The sequence below is a fragment of the Schistocerca gregaria genome, chromosome 1 (genome assembly GCF_023897955.1).
Source record: "Schistocerca gregaria isolate iqSchGreg1 chromosome 1, iqSchGreg1.2, whole genome shotgun sequence".
In the NCBI taxonomy this organism is placed as follows: domain Eukaryota; kingdom Metazoa; phylum Arthropoda; class Insecta; order Orthoptera; family Acrididae; genus Schistocerca; species Schistocerca gregaria.
Window position 1 is genome coordinate 591,720,159 of NC_064920.1, and position 23,045 is coordinate 591,743,203.

At 37.0% G+C, this 23,045-nt stretch overlaps 1 protein-coding gene across 2 annotated transcripts in view; it reads right to left on the reverse strand.

Annotated features, from left to right (window-relative positions):
* LOC126357744 (ATP-binding cassette sub-family C member Sur) overlaps positions 1–23,045 on the reverse strand; it is a 546,341-nt gene that overhangs the window by 154,784 nt on the left and 368,512 nt on the right. For both annotated transcript variants that reach the window (XM_050007483.1, XM_050007484.1), the window contains 2 exons: positions 20,083–20,188; positions 14,809–15,070 (listed from right to left, as the gene is read on the reverse strand). In XM_050007483.1, the coding sequence (XP_049863440.1) occupies positions 14,809–15,070; positions 20,083–20,188 (368 nt within the window). The remainder of the gene's footprint in view (positions 1–14,808; positions 15,071–20,082; positions 20,189–23,045) is intronic.

A 23,045-nucleotide genomic window follows, 5' to 3' on the forward strand; every position in this document is an offset into this window, starting at 1 on the left:
TGTCCTCAACTACATCGCCCTTGTATAGACCCTCTATATACTCCTTCCACCTTTCTGCTTTTCCTTTTTTGCTTAGAACTGGGTTTCCATCTGAGCTCTTGATATTCATACAAGTGGTTCTCTTTTCTCCAAGGGTTTCTTTAATTTTCCTGTAGGCAGTATCTATCTTACCCCTAGTGAGATAAGCCTCTACATCCTTACATTTGTCCTCTAGCCATCCCTGCTTAGCCATTTTGCACTTCCTGTCGATCTAATTTTTGAGACGTTTGTATTCCAATTTGTCTGCTTCATTTACGGCATTTTAATATTCTCTCCTTTCATCAATTAAATTCAATATTTCTTCTGTTACCCAAAGATTTCTACTAGCCCTCATCTTTTTACCTACTTGATCCTCTGCTGCCTTCACTACTTCATCCCTCAAAGCTACCCATTCTTCTTCTACTGTATTTCTTTCCCTAATTCCTGTCAATTGTTCCCTTATGCTCTCCCTGAAACTCTTTACAACCTCTGGTTCTTTCAGTTTGTCCAGGTCCCATCTCCTAAATCTCTGTCTTACCATTATATAATCTATCTGAAACCTGTCAGTATCTCCAGGCTTCTTCCATGTGTACAACCTTATTTTGTGATTCTTAAACCAGGTGTTAGCTATGATTAAGTTATGCTCTGTGCAAAATTCTACCAGGCAGCTTCCTCTTTCATTTCTTAGCCCCAATCCATATTCACCTACTATGTTTCCTTCTCTCCCTTTTCCTACTACCGAATTCCAGTCACCTATGACTATTAAATTTTCGTCTCCCTTCACTATCTGAATAATTTCTTTTATTTCATCATACATGTCTTCAATTTCTTCGTCATCTGCAGAGCTAGTTGGCATATAAACTTGTACTACAGTAGTAGGTGTTGGCTTCATATCTATCTTGGCCACAATAATGTGTTCACTCTGCTGTTCGTAGTAGCTTACCTGCATTCCTATTTTCTTATTCATTATTAAACCTACACCTGCATTACCCCTATTTGATTTTGTGTTTATAACCTTGTTGTCACCTGACCAGAAGTCTTGTTCCTCCTGCCACCGAACTTCACTAATTCCCAATATATCTAACTTTAACCTATCCATTTCCCTTTTTAAATTTTCTAACCTACCTGCCCGATTAAGGGATCTGACATTCCATGCTCTGCTCCATAGAACACCAGTTTTCTTTCTCCTGATAATGACATCCTCTTGAGTAGTCCCCGCTGGAGATCCGAATGGGGGACTATTTTACCTCTGAAATATTTTACCCAAGATGACGCCATCATCATTTAATCATACAGTAAAGCCACATGCCCTCGGGAAAAATTTCGGCTGTAGCTTTCAGCCGTTCGCAGTTCCAGCACAGCCAGGCCGTTTTGGTTATTGTTACGAGGTCAGATCAGTCAATCATCCAGACTGTTGCCCTTGCAACTACTGAAAAGGCTGCTGCCCCTCTTCAGGAACCACGCATTTGTCTGGCCTCTCAACAGATACCCCTCCGTTGTGGTTGCACGTACGGTACGGCTATCTGTATCGCTGAGGCACACAAGCCTCCCCACCAATGGCAAGGTCCATGGTTCATGGGGGGGAGATAAAGTATTATGTAAATTAATGTCCAAGCAAGAGCATATAAATGTTATATTATTAGGGGATATTAATGTCAACATGTTACAAGATTCCCAAGAAAGAAACGCTTCAAAGACAGTATTTATTCTTATGGCGCAAAAGATCTGTTGGGAGACATACCCACTAGAATCACTCCAACTAGTATAAGCTCTATAGACCATGTTATTACTAATTGTGAAAATATTGCCACAGCTGCTGTTGTAAATGGTCACATATCTGACCATCTAGGCCAGCTATTAGTGCTAAAGCGAGATCATTGTATAAAACCAATGAAAATTTATGAATACAAAAGGATTCTCTCTGTTATCAACATTGCCAAACTGAGAGAGAGTCTTGGTCATGAATCTTGGCATCTAGTATTTCAAGCCGAAGGAATGAATAATAAATGGGATGCTTTTCTAGATACATTATCTTATCATCTAAATCATACTATTCCCATCAGAAAGATAAATATTAATAAGAATAAGGCAAGACAGCCAAAGCCCGTGGAATTTGATAATACTACCAAAGAACTGAAAGGAAAAATGGGAGAAATGTATATGATACAAAGAGAGACCAAAAACAATGAGCACAGGGATAAATACAAACAATACAAGTACCAGTTTTGCAAGCAAGTCAAAAGATTGAAGGGTGAAAAGATTAACTCTCCCATACCTGCTGGTCGATAGTAAATGAAATAAGAGACAGTAAAACAAAACTAAAAGGTAATATCAACATACAGATATCTAATAACAATATTGATGTCACCAATCCCCAAGAGATCAGTAACATTTTTAATGACTATTTCATAGATATCATAGAATCTGACTTTTGTACCACAGATAAAGTACCTGTTGGAAGTCTTGCTGAGGATAATTCTGAAGCTAATCAGCTCCATGAACTTGAAATCGAGGATATTTTGCAGCTCATCACAGAATTTAAAAACAAAAAGTCCACTGGATGGGATGAAATTTCTCTATTTTTACTTAAACTGTGTGAAAACAATCTAGCGTATCACTTGGTGCATCTAATAAATAGTGTCTTAAAAGAACAAGTGTTCCCTGACATACTAAAATTATCCATCGTTAAACCTCTCTACAAAAAAAGGTGATAAACAACTAGTAGAAAATTAGAGACCACTCGCCTTAACTTCTGTTTTTAGCAAGTTAATTGAAAAAATAATTCTGAAATATATGTTAGAGCATTATAATAAGCACAACATCCTGGGAGATTTTCAGCATGGTTTCAGAAGTGGCAATAGCACCATGAGTGCCACACTTCAATTTATGCTGAAAGCTCTTGACAAAATTGATGAAGGGATGAATTTAGCTGGAGTTTTCCTAGACCTATCAAAGGCTTTTGATAGGGTTGATCCGAAGGTACTTCTGTCAAAACTGGCCAGAGATGGCATAAGTGGAAAATTATTGCACCTCATCACATCTTATTTAAAAAACAGAAGACAGTGTACCTCAATCTCACACAATAGTGGAGAAACATTAAAAAGTTATACATCAAGGGTGTGCGTCAGGGATCGATAATTGGTCCCTTCCTCTTTATATGTTATGTCAATGACTTCCCAAAGATAGTAAAAAAATGATACCTTCATTACAATGTATGCAGATGACACTTCAGGCCTTTGTTGGGGAAATGATATTCTTAATCTCGGCATAGAGGTAAAAAAATTTATAGATATTGCAAAGGAAAAGTTTTAAAATGACAATCTGAAAGCCAACTTACAAAAAACAAATATAATCCCCTTCAAAAAATGGTTCAAATGTCTCTGAGCACTATGGGACTTAACATCTATGGTCATCAGTCCCCTAGAACTTAGAATTACTTAAACCAAACTAACCTAAGGACACCACACAACACCCAGTCATCATAAGGCAGAGAAAATCCCTGACCCCGCCGGGAATCGAACCTGGGAACCCAGGCACGGGAAGCGAGAACGCTACCGTACGACCACAAGCTGCAGACTATAATCCCTCTCAATGTTGGTGATTTACAAACTTGTATTGATTCTCAAGATAGCAATATCGTAGGGAAAGTCTGCAGTGAATGTAAATTCCTAGGTATATGCATAGATAGCAAACTACTATGGACACAACAAATTGACAACATATGTGCAAGGCTATCATCTAGGCTGTATGTTTTAAGAAGAATAGCTCCATATGACAATACCCAAACAATGAGGATGATGTGTTTTGGTTTAATACATCTATTTCTAGCATATGGTCTTGCACTGTGGGCCGAGGCTTCCAAAACTCATGTAGACCGAGTATTTAAACTGCAGAAAAGAGCTTTGAGAATATTAGGCAAAAAAGATGCTCGAACATCATGTAAGGAATTGTTTATAGAATTTAAAATTCTGACTATCTATTTAATGTATATGTTTGAAACAATAGTATTAACTGTAGAAGATAAGAAATATACCTGTCATAATGCAGAAATTCATGATCACAATACTAGACAAGTATAAAATTACCATATGATACACAGGAGACTGAACAAAACTGCAAACAGTCCATATATTTATGGAGCAAAATACTTAAATGCACTGCCAAATGAACTGAAGGTAATAACTGGAGAGACATTCAAAAAACATCTAAAATAGTGGCTCATTGAAGAGTGCTTCTACAGCCTACTGTAGAAACTAAAACCTAAAGTATTATTATGTAAAATAATTTGGACTACATTCTTAAGTTCCAATTATAAAGTAAAATTAGATTGTATGCTGTTGTATTGTACTACCAATTGCTATGCATGTAATTACATGTTTCATGCAAATAAATTACAAAATTACAAATTACTGTTCCCCTTCAAGATCTCCATACAAGCTGTAATTAACCTTTCACTCCCTAGTTATTCAGGTTACATTTCTCCCCTAGTTACATAAGTTTCATGTGAAGTGAACCTTCTGTCGGTTCTTGGTAGAACAACATTATAATAAATGCAAATCACTAGTTTGCTTTTGTTCTACAGTATTACTTTTATTGTATTAATCGGCTTTTGGCTTACAAGGCCATCTTCAGAAATTTACTGAGTATTGTCACCAAAGAAGTTACAATTTTTGTAAACAACATTGGAAGAGAAATTACACTTCTAGATTGAAGCAGAAACATTCAGTAAATAACACCTTTGACAAAGTGGTGGTAATGTAATGAAAAAGTAAAAAATTGAACAGTAAATAACAAAAGATGGAGTAGGCAGGAAAAACTTTAACACAAAATAGAAACAGCATGCCTACCTAACAGTTTCTATTAATAAACAAAACTAATAAAATAAAATAAAATTAGTACCTGACAAGGTTACTTCAGGAGGTATAAAACATGGAGAGTGACGCACAAGCCAACTAAAAGAAGTAACAATTATCAATGTATCTACAGTATATATAAGGAACTTAAGCAATATCGATAAGATAAACAGAAATGAATAAATGCAGGAAAATGGAGGAGTGTGAGAGAACATACAGTAATGCAATCTTTGAGAGTGTGGTGGTAATGCATTTTTAAAAGGTAAAAAGGCTGAACAACACATAAATACAAAAGGAACAAACAGAAAAAACATTATTATACTCAAAACTGTGACTATGTAACAGTTTGCAAGAAATAAATGAACCATGTAAAAGATAAACAATATTTGTTGAGACAAGGGGTATTAAACATGGAAAGAAATACAAGAACCAGTTAAAAGAAAGCCTTAACAATTGAAACTACAGTCTATATGGAACACATAGTCAACTTCAATAAAAATAAAAGAACTTAATGAATAGAGGAAAATGGGAATATGTAGGAACAGACATGGTGGAAAATAATGAAAAACCATTTTGCTTAAGTTCCTTATATATTCTGTAGATACATCGATAATTGTTTCTTCTTTTAATTGGCTTGTGCATCACTCTCCATGTTTAATACCTCCTGCAGTAGCCACGTCAAGTACTAATTTTATTTTATTTTATTAGTTTTGTTTATGAATAGAAACTGTTATGTAGGCATGCAGTTCCTATTTTATGTTAAAGTTTTTTCTGTATTTTATTAGATACTTACTGAGGAATACATAAATGTGCAAAATTTGAAAAGGTTCTTTTAAGCAGCTTTAGGCAGAACTTTATTATCCAGTGCTTAGTTGACACTTTGCTGATTGTAAGTACATAATTAATTTAACTAAAATGTATTATTCAAAGATGTATAATTAAAAACTGTATTTTAAACAAGATATTGCATGACAGTTCCTAGCAGATTAAACCTGTGTGCTGGACCAAGACTCGAATGTGAGCCCTTTGCCTTGCATGAGCAAGTGCTCTACCAAGTGAACTTCCCAAGCATCACTCATGACCTGTCATCAAAGATTTACTTCTGCCAGTAACTCATTTCCTACATTCCAAACTTCACGAAAGCTCTCCTGCAAAACATATAAGACTAGTATTCCTGGAAGAAAGGATATTGCAGAGATGCAGCTTAGCTCAGCCTGGAGGAATGAAATTTTCACTCTGAAATGGAGTTTGAATTGATATGAAACTTCCTTTCAGATAAAAATTGCATGCTGGACTGATACTCAAACTTGGGATCCTTGCCTTTCCTGAGCAAGTACTCTACTGACTGAGATCTCCAAGCATGATTCATGACCAGTCCTCACAGCTTTACTTTTGCCAGTAACTCATTTCCTACCTTCTAAACTTCACAGAGGCTCTCCTGCAAAACATGCAAGACTAGTGCTCCTGGAAGAAAGGATACTGTAGACACATGGTCTAGCCACGGTATGCAGAATGTTTCCAAAATTCACTTTGCAACAGAATGTGCACTGATATGAAACTTCCTGGAAGATTAAAACTGTGTGCCGGACTGAGACTCAAACTCAACACCTTTGCGTTTCACAGGCAAATGCTCTACTGGCTGAGCTACCTTAGTATGACTTACAACTCAGCCTCACAGATTTACTTTTGACAGTAACTCATCTCCTACTTTCCAAACTTCACAGAAGCTTTCCTGTGAAATATGAATGAGTGGCACTCCTGGAATAAAGGATATTGCAGAGACTTTTAGCCATAGTTTGGGATATGTTTCCAGACTGGTATTTCACTGTCAGAAGTAAAGCTGTGAGGATGGGCCTTGAGATGTGCTTGGATAGCTGTCAGTAGAACACTTGCCCATAAAAGGCAAATGTCCTGAGCTTGAGTATCAGTCCAGCACACAGTTTTAACCTGCCAAGAATTTTCATATCAGCACACACTCCACTGCAGAATGTTGCACATTTCTGGATGATTAAAGTCTGCAGCTGACCACCTGTCCTATTCTTATTAAACTAGAGTTATATATTCTGCATGTATGTATACTTTGGGCTATTTATTTTAGTTGTATTATAATGTACAAATTCTACATCATTGTGAGATGTGTAAGCCACAAATTGTGAGAGGATCCTTGGATAAAAAAAATCTAACCAAAGTTTATTAGAATGTGGTTGAACAGATCCTGTTTGAAAGTTCTCATTATCTTATTTTAGGAAAATACTTTAGTTTGCCACAAAACATATTACTTCAAAAGCTACTGATATTCAAAATTTTCATGTTCTACAAATTTTTAATCAGAAAGTGTAATTATTTCAGAAATCAGCTATTGTCTAAAAACTATGGTTTTTCTATTTTTATGAAAATTTACACTTTAATTGTAGTTAATTACAAAATTAATGTAATTATTTAAGAAGTATTTATTCTAAAATATTCTGGTGCTGAACACAAATTTATGTTGTAAGTAAGTTTGCAAGTTTTCTTCTCTTCTTCTTCCTCAAACATTTCTGATTCTTCAGGTCATTCAAAGTTTGTAAGTACTGCTTCCTACTGATAACTCCATGGTGCAATGATGGTTATCTAGCAAACCCGAAGTGCGCTAATAATGAGTGATACTGCAGATTTTATTTGCTCATATTCAGCTTCTTGACTATTTTGAGAATGAGACATTTATTTTTTATGTAGCTAATTTTGGGAAGTAAATTTAAAATTGGTTTGCTCAACTGGGATTTTAATATATGCTTAGATGGGAGATGTAAACCTACAAGAACCTATACAAATTTTTATTTGGAATTCAGGTAATGTCAGAAACAGAGACAAAAAATCTAGCACACTTCACTTACTTTCATCCCATAACATCAACAGGATAATTTTTTGGGGTACCTTATCATGCCAAGCTAATGTTTCCCAAATCCAAAAGTGTGTAATATGAATTACTGTTTGTTGTATGAAATCAGGAACTCCCTGCACAGGCCTTTATAAGAAACTGGAGATAATAATTACTGCATAATACATGTTTATTCCTTTATGAAATCACAAATATCTCTTTTACAAACCAACAGATCAATTCATGAAATCAGTACTATAATAAATATTTAAAACCACTTACTTTGACCCAGAAAGGTGTACATTATTCAGGAACATACGTTTTCAAAAATGTACCAGCAGCTACAAAAAGTTTAATTACTAACAAACTTCAGTTAAACAGGTGCCTAAATGGTGTATTGGTGGCTACCTTCTTCTGCTTCGTTGATGAATTTCATAGTAAAACAAACTGATGTAAGAAATATGTTTTTCAAGTAAGAAATGTTTTGAAATAAAAATACAATAATTAGAGTTTTCTTAGCAATTTTATTTTTATATGAAAGCATGTACTGTATTCTATCTGTCTACATAATTCCCACCAATTTTTGGCATCTTTATGCTTGTTTGAGAATATCTGAAATGACTCTTCCGATGGGAATCTGGCCAACAGTGAAATACACACTATGATTCATTTTGTTAGTGTTAAAGGTGTGAAAGCAGGTGAAATTCATCATCAAATCAGTGAAGTGTTTGCTGAAAATATTATGAGCAAAGGGATGATATGGAAATGAGTGAGAGCTTTTAAATATGGCTGTACAAATGTGCATAATGAGGAGTGAAACGAGTGACCTTCAGTCACTACAGATGATTTAGTGCAGAAAGTTGATGAAAAACTGAGAGAAAACAGATGATTTATGATTTCAACATTATGTAACGAGTTTCCTCAAGCATCAAGAAGTGAGCTTTATGCAACTGTTGCTTAATCGTATGGCAGATTTCAACAAGGGCAATACTCTAATGCTGGTTGTGTGGTACTACAACTGCCTTAATATTAGTGGAGATTATGCAGAAAAGTAGACTGAAGTACAGGCTTTCATGTAAAAATAAAATTGAGAATAAAAATGCACTTCTTTTATTTTTAGCTCAAACAGGACTTTGTAAGAAAATGTCCTTTGTACATATTATTTACAACATCAAATAATGTAAGTGTGCAGTGAAACATCTCTTTTCCTCTTGTGTGCAGTAATATGATCAACATAAATAAGCATTGTAAACTGATTTTCTGTTTGATGATGTCATCCACACCTTGTGACAAATTTACTATCACCTCTAAAATAACACTATGTTTAAGATTTCTTGACTTATTTCAACACCAACAAAAATCATTTCACTTAAGATCTGTGGAAACTGGCATATCTATTTTTATGTAAATATTCATCATCATATGTAGTCTTCTTTTCTGACATGCTTGATATCTTTGAGGATCTCAACACTATGGTTCTACAGAAGAAGAGTATATCTAATATAACAATTAATGAAAGAACAGATTGCTACTAACCATGAAGATAACCCATTAAGTTTCAGCCAGGCACACCAAAAAGACTTAACAATCTTTACAGGTCACCTTTATGGTGAATAGCAACATATCCTTTTAGTAATATTGCTGATATTATAACCTGGAGTTTCCATTGTTTGATTAGATCTAATCTAATCTGCACAGTACGCAATTGACTCCACACAATGAATTTGACCTCTAAGCATCCATTACAAAAAACAGTATAAACATCCCCACGGTAATGAAGAGAATACCTGTAATGAAATCTGTGCCATTGACAGTGAGGTTCTCTCCAGCACTGAGTGCAGTATTTGTCTGTTGTAGAAAAGTGTGATTCAGGGATGTGTACGATAGATTAATCAGGGAGGTGGGTCAATCACATTTTGGGGTGATATCACGTACAGATTTTGGATGCCCTTCATTCTTATGGTAATTTGAGCGTGGTGCAGTATAAGTACAGGATGTTCTGTGCCATTGTTGTTGTTGTGGTCTTCAGTCCTGAGACTGGTTTGATGCAGCTCTCCATGCTACTCTATCCTGTACAAGCTGCTTCATCTCCCAGTACGTACTGCAGCCTACATCCTTCTGAATCTGCTTAGTGTATTCATCTCTTGGTCTCCCTCTACGATTTTTACCCTCCACGCTATCCTCCAATTCTAAATTGGTGATCCCTTGATGCCTCAGAACATGTACTACCAACCGATCCCTTCTTCTAGTCAAGTTGTGCCACAAGTTCCTCTTCTCCCCAATTCTACTCAATACCTCCTCATTAGTTATATGATCTACACATCTAATTTTCAGCATTCTTCTGTAGCACCACATTCCGAAAGCTTCTATTCTCTTCTTGTCCAAACTATTTATCGTCCACATTTCACTTCCATACATGGCTACTCTCCATACAAATACTCTCAGAAACGACTTCCTGACACTTAAATCTATCCTCGATGTTAACAAATTTCTCTTCTTCAGGAATGCATTCCTTGCCATTGCCAGTCTACATTTTATATCCTCTCTACTTTGCCCATTATCAGTTATTTTTCTCCCCAAATAGCAAAACTCCTTTACTACTTTAAGTGTCTCATTTCCTAATCTAATTCACTCACCATCACCCAAGTTAACTCAACTACATTCCATTATCCTCCTTTTGCTTTTGTTGATGTTCATCTTATATCCTTCTTTCAAGACCCTATCCATTCTGTTCAACTGCTCTTCCAAGTCCTTTGCTGTCTCTGATAGAATTACAATGTCATCGGCGAACCTCAAAGTTTTTATTTCTTCTCCATGGATTTTAATACCAACACTGAATTTTTCTTTTGTTTCTTTTATTGCTTGCTCAATGTACAGATTGAATAACGTTGCTGATAGGTTACAACCCTGTCTCACTCCCTTTCCAACCACTGCTTCCCTTTCATACTCCTCGACTCTTATAACTGCCATCTGGTTTCGGAACAAACTGTAAATAGCCTTTCTCTCCCTGTATTTCATCCCTGCCACCTTCAGAATTTGAAAGAGAGTATTCCAGTCAAAATTGTCAAAAGCTTTCTCGAAGTCTACAAATGCTAGAAATGTAGGTTTGCCTTTTCTTAATCAAGCTTCTAAGATAAGTTGTAGGGTCACTGTTGCCTCACGTGTTCCAATATTTCTACTGAATCCAAACTGATCTTCCCTGAGGTCAGCTTCTACCAGTTTTTCCATTCATACGTAAAGAATTCGTGTTAGTATTTTGCAGTCGTGACTTATTAAATTGATACTTCGCTAATTTACACGTCTGTAAACACCTGCTTTCTTTGTTATTGGTATTATTATATCCTTCTTGAAGTCTGAGGGTATTTCTCCTGTCACATAGATGTTGCTCACCAGATGGTAGAGTTTTGTCAGGACTGGCTCTCCCAAGGCTGTCGGTAGTTCTAATGGAATGTTGTCTACTCCTGGGACCTTGTTTTGACTTAGGTCTTTTAGCGCTCTGTCAAACTCTTCATGCAGTATCATATCTCCCACTTCATCTTCATCTACATTCTCTTCCATTTCCATAATATTGCCCTCAAGTACTTTGCCCTTGTATAAACCCTCTATATACTCCTTCCAGCTTTCTGCTTTCCCTTCTTTGCATAGAACTGGGTTTCCATCTGAGCTCTTGATATTCATACGAGTGGTTCTCTTTTCTCCAAAGGTCTCTTTAATTTTCCTGCAGCAGTATCTATCTTACCCCTAGTGAGACAAGCCTCTACATCCCTACATTTGTCCTCTAGCCATGCCAGCTTAGCCATTTTGCACTTCCTGTCGATCTCATTTTTTAGACGTTTGTATTCCTTTTTGCCTGCTTCATTTACTGCATTTTTATATTTTCTCCTTTCATCAATTAAATTCAATATTTCTTCTGTCCCCCAAGGATTTCTACTAGCCCTCATCTTTTTACCCACTTGATCCTCTGCTGCCTTCACTACTTCATCCCTCAAAGCTACCCATTCTTCTTCTACTGTATTTATTTCCCCCATTCTTGTCAATGGTTCCCTTATGCTCCCCCTGAAACTCTGTACAACCTCTCGTTTAGTCAGTTTATCCAGGTCCCATCTCTTTAAATTGCCACAATTTTGCAGTTTCTTCAGTTTTAATCTACAGTTTGTAACCAATAGATTGTGGTCAGAGTCCACATCTGCCCCTGGAAATGTCTTACAATTTAAAACCTGGTTCCTAAATCTCTGTCTTACCATTATATAATCTATCTGAAACCAGTCAGTATCTCCAGGCTTCTTCTATGTATACAAGCTACTTACATGATTCTTGATCCAAGTGTTAGCTAAGATTAAGTTATGCTCTGCACAAAATTCTACCAGGAGGCTTCCTCTTTCATTTCTTAGCCCCAATTGATATTCACCTACCACGTTTCCTTCTCTTCCTTTTCCTACTATCGAATTCCAGTCACCCATGACTATTATACTTTCATCTCCTTTCACTATCTGAATAATTTCTTTTATTTCATCATACATTTCTTCAATTTCTTCGTCATCTGCAGAGCTAGTTGGCATATAAACTTGTACTACTGTAGCAGGCGTGGGCTTCATGTCTATCTTGGCCACAATAATGCATTCACTATGCTGTTGGTAGTAGCTCACCTGCATTCCTATTTTTTTATTCATTATTAAACCTACTCCTGCATTACCCCTATTTGATTTTGTATTTATAACCCCGTATACACCCAACCAAAAGTCTTGTTCCTCCTGCCACCAAACTTCACTAATTCCCAATATATCTAACTTTAACCTATACATTTCCCTTTTTACATTTTCTAACCTATCTGCCCGATTAAGGGATCTGACATTCCATGCTCCGATCTGTAGAACACCAGTTTTCTTTCTCCTGATAACGACGTCCTCTTGAGTAGTCCCTGCCCGGAGATCCAGATGGGGGACTATCTTACCTCCGGAATATTTTACCCAAGAGGACGCCATCATCATTTAACCATACAGTAAAGCTGCATGACCTCGTGAAAAATTACAGCTGTAGTTTCCCCTTGCTTTCAGCCGTTCACAGTACCAGCACAGCAAGGCCACTTTGGTTAGTGTTACAAGGCCAGATCAATCAATCATCCATCCAGACTGTTGCTCCTGCAACTACTGAAAAGGCTGCTGCCCTTCTTCAGGAGCCACATGTTTGTCTAGTCTCTCAACAGATACCCCTCCATTGTGATTGCACCTACGGTATGGCTATCTGTATCACTGATTCATGCCAGCCTCCCCACCAACGACAAGGTCTATGGTTCATGTGGGGTGGGGAAGGGGGGGGGGGGAGGAATTCTGTGCCATATAAAATGTAAAGTGCATTATTTCAGTGACCTTGGGAGATAGTGTGGGAGGGTTGTATGTGTATGTGTGGGGTGTGCTAACTAAGAGTGAGGTAGCCTTGAATAGGAGTGTCTCATTCACCTAGAGGACAGATTGTTTGTGTGCCAGTGGTTGCATATTGCCTGGATGAATGCAGTCTTCCCTGTTTCCTCCAAAAAGTGCCACATTTATCTTTGTGTACAGCATACCAAGGAGGATCTAAGTATGTTACAGTCTATGGATTGGAGCAAAACAGCATTGGATGTTACTGAGCAAAAAGTTTTAATTTCACAGATCTGCAAAGACATGCACTTTTGACCTATAATATAATCTGTTATTTTGGTCAGTTTTGTTTTTTGTATTTTATATGAAACTTATTTCATAAGTTTCTCCCACTCCCTGCTACTTGTGGATCTAACTCTAAACTGTTTTGCAGATATGCAGGTGGTTGAAAACTTTTTTTATATGGTTATATAATTTTACATAATAGAAACAATAAACAGAAGTGACCAGAGACCATCAGTATTATCAAGTAGCTCTTTTCCTTCAGTCTCCATGCAGTTAATCCAGAGAATCTTTGGAAAGATTTAAGTCTGGATTTCATCTCTCATACATTTTGACCAATACATTCAAAATATAAGTTTGTTTGGAAATCATAGTATCCACTTTTTCTGATTTTTTTCTGTTTCCTTGAGAAGTTCATAGAAATACAGTATGGGTAAAAGATAGAAGTAAACAATGTGCCTGCTGACTGTGTGTAGACTAGGGTGAGACCATTTGTAATGGGATGGGTAATGGGTCCGAGCGCAAAACTGGCCTGCTTAATTCATTTTCTGCTTCTGTTCTGTGCAGTCTGTAAAGTTCCACTATGATCTTGAATGTGTCAATGGGCTCACAAATACCATGTATAATCTCAGTGAAAATATTGCTACACACAGACCATTTACACGAAAGGCTATTACATTAATTTTAAGCTAGATACAAATGAAACACGCCAACACAGGAATATTATCTACTAAGAAATTCATTTGCAGAATACAAGAAATTGTAACTCAGAAATAATTTCACTTTGTTTTTGAAGCTGATTTTTTAAAATCTTTCTATAATTCATAATGGATGTCATCAAATATTTTTACAGCTGCACAATTTTCTACATTCTATGTAATACTATGGGTCGCCTGTGAATAGTGAAAGCTGTTTTTGTTTCCATTTGTTGCATGCAGATGAGAGTAAGACAATCTGTCATGATTATGGTGTTAAAAATACAAATGTAAGTTACCAAAATAGTTTGTCAGTTCCTTCCACGCAACAACCTCTCCAAATTTCCAGTAGCTTCTCTTCCCATTTTTCCAGTGTTTAAAATGACCCATATTGTTTTTGTCATGTCAAGAGATCATGCTTTACCTTATTTTCCAGGTTTGAAACACAGAGAAACCAAAAAAGGTCAACACATCAGTTTAAAGTAACAGGTATACTTCGATGGCTGGACACGGGATTGAACCATTGTCCTCCCGAATGCAAGTCCAGTGTGCTAACCACTGCACAACCTTGCTCGGTTTTGTAGTTAGGATTAAGCATTCTGCATAAGTGTTTTCTCATAATAATATATATTTTTTTAAATTGTTCCTCCTGTTATCACAGGTAAGCACCAATTATACTCCATCAATAAAATTCCCACTAAATGATAGAAAACACATGCAGTCATCAATAGAAAAGAGCCACTCACCAAAATGACAACATGTGCCTTACAATATAAAGCTCGTGCTACAGCTATTCTTTGCTTCTGTCCTCCAGAGAGAGTAATTCCCTTCTCTCCAATTTCAGTCAAGTCCTTGCCAGGAAGTAAGTCAATATCTGGCTCTAGAGCACAAGCAGATATAACTTTCTGGTATCTTCGTGGTCTGTATGGTTGCCCAAAGAGAATATTTTCTCTTACTGTTGCATTTAACAACCAAGGCTTCTGTGAAGAGTAAGCAATGGTTGTGCCACTGAAAGGATAAAAATACATAAGTTAGTGCCATTATCAGAATTCAGTATGTGGAGTAGTTTTAACAATAATATTCATAATAGTAATGTTACTTTAACTTTTACTTTGGTAACAGGAGCATTTCACTGAAAAGAAAGTTCTAACTTAGCTTTCAAAGGACTCGGACTCTTCTTTAAGAAGGTCTATACCCTCCCAAGCTTCATTGCTCATATGACAGAATATTTTCTGGTATTTAATTGCAAGATTCTCCATGATTTTTCTTATGTATATCACCTTGATATTTTATTCTCCTCTGTCAGTGCCATTTCCAAAATTAAAGCTAATGGAGTTTTAGTTGTTAGATTAATCCACTTTGTATCTGCAAGAGGATTGCACCTAAAGGTTTTGTTCATTAGCAGTACCAGTTACCTGCAGGATTAAGTGTGTTTGGGGCTGCCTATACTTTCTGACATATGGAAAGCACATGGGTCACAGGTAGTCATTAAGATTAAGTAACTTAGTGCAGAAACAAATACAGAACAGTTCAACCAAAGCTACATTCATGAAGTGGGTGGATGATGTGGCAATATTCTGTTTCTAAAGTAAGTGTGATTACAACATAACACTACATTTACAACTTCTGGCACTCATCTGGGCATGTTGTTTTTGCTGTTGATTGTTTTTATTATTTTTTATTCTTAAAATTAGTGTCCAGTAAGTTAATCATTTAGCACAATGTTTCCTGGTTGTCTTAAAATCTGTATCAAGACTTTCACATCATTCTAATATGAAACAACTGAGTAAAATAAACATGTTTGGCTTCCATCCAAAGTTATCTCCCAGGACAACATTCATGATTTCTAAAGGCAATCCAGTACCCATATCACTTGGAATTCCTCTTATAGCACCAGCTCTTTATGCATTTTGTGAGTCTAGTAAAATAAAAATGCTGCTTTGCAACAATCAGCATTACTGGCACTGTAGTCGAGACCACTGCATTTTTGTAGATACAAGCTAGTATGAATGTAAGCATGACATAAATTGGATACATAGTTCGAGTGTATGCAGAACAATAATAGGTAATTGAGTAACATTTGCTGAGTATAGCATTATTAGGAGAATGAGGTGTGCAAGGAGAGAAACATATTTCTTTGAGTTACATATTGAGTTTGTATGAGTTTTCAGTATCGAGATTGCAGTTCGGGAGGTGTACTGGGGTGGGGGTTATGGCAAGTGGGAGTAGAGGGAGAAAGGCAGAAAGCAAGAAGTTTGGAAATGGGTAGCTTTGGCTTAAAGGAAGACAGCAGATGAGCAGGAAAGAACTGGGAGGGAGGACTGTGAGGTGCACAGGCTAATCATGTGACACACTGGTACTGGAGCCGGTGAGGTGCATGGCATGAAGATGGCATGGAAGTGTGGACTGGGTGGGGGTGGCAGGACTGAGGGGTTATGTATGTTCATAATTTCAACAATCAGTTGTGCCATGAACAATGCACCAAAGATATTAAATATTGATTATTGTGAAGTTTTAGTGTTTAAAGTAAGCTTCTGAAGAATGCCGTTCTAGTGATATCCTGCCCAGTCACATACATCTGATTACATGTAGAATTTTTAGGTACTGTGGTGATCATCAGCAAACCTATTGTATCAAGCTGCATATTGATAGAAACTATACAATATGACTTGATGACAAGAGAGCATTTTAGAGTACGAGTACTGAATTTGATAACATGAAATATTAAAAGTCTTACCAGAATTAATTACTATCACTTTGAATGCCTTCTACCCTGTAGAGTATAGACAATTAAAAGTACAGTGATATTACGATTGTAGTGTATTCAGAGGAACATACATACATACATAGACAAAAACATGGTCTTATTTCAGCAGCCATATATCCATAAGGTACACCAATTTTAAGGCAGGTATTCCCAAAATGAAATGTATGTGTGTGTGTGTTTTATTCATTGTGCCTATCTACCGGCGCTTTCCCGCTTGGTAAGTCTTGGAATCTTTGTTTTCAAAATGAAATGTAGATTTAGCAACCCAAGAAGCATGCACTGCCTCTCCTTTCCTATCTTCTGGGTGTTTGCAAGGTAGAAAATTTCCTCCACAATACGTTTCATTCCCACAATCTCTTTAGCCTCCCCTGGTCCCAATCTTAGCTTTCCCCCTGCCATCTCCATTTCACTAACCTCCATTTTCTCTTGTCGCTCTCCATTCACATTGTTCTCATAATTTTCTTATTCTAATCTTCTACCCTGTCTCTCTCTCTCTCTCTCTCTCTCTCTCTCTCTCTCTCTCTCTCTCTGCTTCTCTCTCTCTCTCTCTCTCTCTCTCTCTCTCTCTCTCTCTCTCACACACACACACACACACACACACACACACACACACACACCCACATACAAGTGCGCACTTTCAAACTCTGCCCCCTATGTTTGTTGCCATTAATAATGCACTATTTTCAATTGTGCTTCTGCTGCTGATAAGCTTCTGTCATCTCCATTTTATCTTGCCAATACTTTCCTACCCCTTCCTTGCTCCAGTCATCTTCTTCTTCCTTCTCCTCATCCAAATTCCATTCTTGCTCTCATATCACTTTCATTTATGCTCCTCTGATGGTTCAGTTGGTAGGAATGGGTATATTGGTATAGGATCAGCATTAATATTTCCCCATGTGGGTGAGTGAAGCTCTTCTGTAATGCAGAACTATTGGCAATCTGTAGTGGAATGACAGCAACGTACAATGGTGTAGAAGGAACAAGGATTTCAGAGCTCACCGTTCATTCGACAACTATCCAACATAACTGTAAGCTGACTAGGATGGCCATTGGAACATTAGCTTTAACATCAGAATAATGCAAACCTCTGATGATCCAAGCTTCTTGTTAAATTACACAACATTTTTGTCAAGGTATGCTGCCTCCAACAGAATCACTCTTTGACTCATACATTGTGGGTTGGATATATACTGATGGTGCCAATATTGTATTATGGATTACATTAGCCTGGACGAGATCTGTAGTTATTTCAGAGAGCACTTTGCAAGTTTGACATTCTGTATATTACATCAATGACAATTTGTGCCCAAGCCTGATCTCTTTTCACATGGGTATGGATTGTTGCCATATCATGAAGCCATATCATTGTACATGCCACAAAGTTAAAACATTCCAAAGGGCAATGAGAAGTATAGTGATAATTTCATAACATGTCCTCAAATTTGTAGGGCACCAGATCCATTGCAAATATTCATGACATTGCTGAAAGCGATCTCAGAAACCACAAATCCCCACATCATAATTTACAGGGAACAAGTGCCCTGTGTATGGGATGATAATGACCTCTATCTTTTGCTCACATACTAAATCCTTATAGAATCTGTTCAACAATAAATACCACTTGTTTTGCCTGCAAAAGTGGCCCAACATATCATTATGTGTGTGGCCATTACACACTTGATGATCTAAGTATCTGACTTTTCTGCAGAAAACCAATCCATGTAGCTTTTTTTATACTTCTCCTATTTTCTGTATTTTATTTACTCTAGTGGTGCAATTCAAAGTTATAATCCCAACAAGAACACATTTAATTTCTCTGCATAATCATTCTGCAAATAATGAAGTAAAGATACTATGTAATACTAGTATCTCAATTGCTATCGCACAGAGAAGGCATTGGTGGCTTCTTGTTGCTAACATACTTCACATATGACCAGAATCTCTTTCTATATGGATACTCTGCAAATCACATTCAAGTGCCTGGCAGAGGGTTCATTGAACCACCTTCAAAATTCTCTATTATTCCAATCTCATATAGTGCGTTGAAAGAACAAACACCTATAACTTTCTATACAAGATCTGATTTCTGTTATTTTATCGTGATGATTGTTTCTCCCTATGTAGGTCACAGTCAACAAAATATTTTCACATTCGGAGAGAAAGTTGGTGATTGAAACTTTTATGAGAAGATTCTGTCACAACAAAAAATGCCTTTCTTTTAATGATGTCCAGCCCAAATCCTGTCTCATTTCAGTGGCACTCTCTCCCTTCATGATAATACAAAACATGCTGCTCTTCTCTGCACTTTTTCGATTTACTCCATCAGTCCTATCTGGTAAGAATCCCACGCCATGAAGCAGTATTCTAAAAGAGGATGGACAAGTGTAGTGTATGCAGTCTCCTTAGTAGAACTGTTACTTTTTCTAAGTGTCCTGCCAATAAAACACAGTCTTTGGTTAGCCTTCCCCACAACATTTTCTATGTGTTCCTTCCAATTTAAATTGTTCATAATTGTAATTCCTAGGCATTTAGTTACATTTATGGCCTTTATATTGGACTGATTTATCGTGTAACTGAAGTTTAATAGATTCCTTTTAGTAGTCATGTGGATGACCTCACCCTTTTCGTTATTTTGGGTGAACTGCCAATTTTTACACCATTCAGATATCTTTTCTAAATCATTCTCCAATATGTTTTGATCTTCTGATGACTTTATTAGTCAATAAACAACAGCGTCATCTGCAAACAACCTAAGACGGTTGCTCAGATTGTCTCTCAAATCGTTTATATAGATAAGGAACAGCAAAGGGCCTATAACACTACCTTGGGGAACACCAGAAATAACTTCTGTTTTACTCGATGACTTTCTGTCAGTTACTATGAACTGTGACCTGTCTGACAGTCACAAATCCAGTCACATAACTGAGACAATATTCCATAAGCACACAATTTCACTATAAGCCACTTGTGTGGTACAGCGTCAAAAGCCTTCTGGAAATACAGAAATACAGAATCGATCAGATACCCCTTTTCAGTAGCACTCAACACTTCATGTGAATAAAGAGCTAGTTGTGTTTCACAGGAATGATGTTTTCTAAATCCATGTTGACTGTATGTCAATGAACCGTTTTGTTTGAGGCATTCAGTGTGTCTTAGCAGGCACTAACCTAAATTGTAGAAAAATGAATTCAACTGTTCCTTATAAATTTACTTCCAATTTGTCATTCAACACTAAGTTTAAATAAAAATTTACCTGGTCCACGACACTTTTCCATTGATGGCATGCATCTCGCCAAGTATCGCTGAGAGCAGAGAAGATTTTCCACTTCCAACTGTTCCAACAATGACAGTCAGTTTTCCTGTTAAGCATCAAACATTGTATATTTCTGTAAGTAATTTAAAACATGAAAAAACAAAACTATATACTACAAGCAGACAACTAAATACTACGTATTAAATTTATAAAAACAAACTCATGGTTAATGCTGACATGAAGATAAAAGAATTGACACCAACAACCTCCAAGGTTTCCTACCTCAAGATACTTCCAAGGCTCATGGAAGAGACACAGAACAGGCAAAGAGTAAAAAACACAAGTAACACTGAATATAACTGCTGAAATTAAAACTCCAGTGTATCTAAAGAGTAAGACCCAAGAGGCACATAAAATTCAGTCTGACATTATCCTAGCCTTCACCTGTGAACATATGGCAGGAATGTGTGGACTGGAATTTACATCAAATGGTATATCCCATCTCCAGTAGGATTACTGGGGTAGATTAGTGACACACACAAATTACCAAAGCAACATCCAATTGAAAGACTTGCGCCATACCACTGAATCACATAAAATTATTTTAAAGAAAATAGCATGGGATGGCAAAAGATTATGCAACATGGAAAACAAAAAAATGTTCCTTCATCTACAGATGCTCAAGTCATAAGATATCAAAGAATAGAATGAGGAGAAAATGGCAGAAATGCCAAAAAGATTGACAGTAAGAAATGGAAAATGAGAACCAGTTATACATAGAAAAGCAAATTTTTCAATACAAAGTATTGCATACAGGTTGAAAAAAGCATTTTAAATATATTTGTATTAAATTTAAGGAATATTCCACCAGTACCCAGAGGAACTGAAAAACAAAATATCAATATTCCACACTAATATTTATTTTACATTTTATTGTGAGCCAAAAGTAAAATAAATATTTTAGTGGATCATTTATCTGGCAAAGATGGGTAGTATGACACTTCCCGAAACATCACGAGATATCAATGCTACCACCCGGCTGGAGACCCGAGAAACCTTCATCAATAGTTTATGCCAGGAAAGCCTACAGTTACATATACAAAGTTGCTATTTACCTGATTTTCTTTACCAAAGATATTTGTTACCTGCATTTGTAAATACCAAGTTCTATTTATAGTAGACTAGTCTTTTTCCCACAGCTTTGCTCACATTTGGGTTCAACACTTATGTTGAACACATCTCCTCATCCCCTTCTTTGGGACCACCTCTTCCTCTGTCTGCCCACCTCATCCTCCCACCTCCATCTGCCAACCCCTCCTCCCTCTCTGTCTGTTCATCTCCACCTCTCTGACCGTATCTTCCTACCTCCCTTCACCCTCCCTCTGACCATATCCTCCTCCCCCTCTTTCTTTCCATCTTCATCTCCACTATGTCCATCCCCAGTAGCTGAGGGGTCAGTGAGACATAATGTCAATCCTAAGGGCCCAGGTTTGATTCCCAGCTGGGCCGGAGATTTTCTCCGCTCAGGGACTGGGTCTTGTGTTATCCTAATCATCATCACTTCATCCCCATCAAAGCACAAGTCAATAAAACAGGAAGTTGCCTAGTAGAATTTTGCACAGAGCATACAAGGCCTGTTCAGTAAATTTCATGGCAATGATGTGTTGGAGCAGAATGCAGTTGGCATTGCTGCACATGCATTTATTTAATGTGCAACTGCCAGAAATTACATATTTGTATGTCTGTTACTCATTGTTCAGTGCCATATTAACTAGAACATTGTTTCGCACAGTTTGTGAATTTTGATATGTTAGAGTTAGAGGACCAATGCGTCTGCTTTAAATTTTGCATATAACTCAAGCAAACCTTTGCAGAGAATCACCAAATAATTCAGGAAGCCTACAGCAATGAGTTCTTTAAGCCACGCTCAGTGGTACACACAGTTTAAAAATGGCTTGACAGAAGTTAAGGATGGCTCTTTTTCAGGGCACCCTTCAATGTCTTCTGATAAACTCTTGTCAGGAATGTCAATGAAATTGTGAGTCCCAATCAAAGACTAAATGTCTGAGAGATTGTACAAAACTGTAACATTTCAGTTGGATCATGTCATGCAATCCTGACACAGCATCTCAGAATGCGTCAAGCTACTGCCAAGTTTGTTGTCCCATGGCTCATGAGTCAAGACCAGAAAGACCCTCGCCTTGCAATCTGTGAAGAGATTCTGGATTGCGCAAATGAGATATTACTTAAGAGAATGATAGGTGGTGCATAGGTGGTGAAGAGACATGGGTCTTTGGTTATGATGTTGAGACCAAGGTTCAACCTTCACAATGGGTTCTCCAAGGCCAGAAAAAGCTCATCAGGTCAGGTCAAATGTCAAAGCCATGTTGATAGTTTTCTTTGACTTTGAAGGATTAGTTCATCATTAATTCATGCCACAGAGATAAACTGTTAGTTGATGGTACTACAGGTATGTGTTGCGATGCCTGTAAGAAAATGTGAGGAGGAAATGGCCTGAAATGTGTGAGGCAATTCATGGCTCTTGAATCATGATAAAGCACCCACAAATACATGCACAAAAGCTGTCTCATCCTCTACGCTCTCCAGAGCTGGCCCCTGTGGACTTTTTTATTTTCAAAATTGAAAACCCTGTTGAAAAGGTGAAGATTTGCAATGATAGACAAGATAAAAGAAAATTTGCATATGGCAATCCATCCAATCAAGCAAGAGGCATCAAATACTGCTTCTGGAAATGGAAATGCCATTGTGAATGGTGTACCAATTGTGGAGGACAGTATTTCAAAGGAGACCGTGCAAAATGTGTAAAAGGTAAGCATAGACAAATTTTGTAGATAATGTTCTGGAATTTTTTGAACAGATGTTGTAATTTAATCATTGCTACCACATGGTTTACGAACAATGAAAGAAGACTACATACAATTTCAGATTGATTATGTAATGGT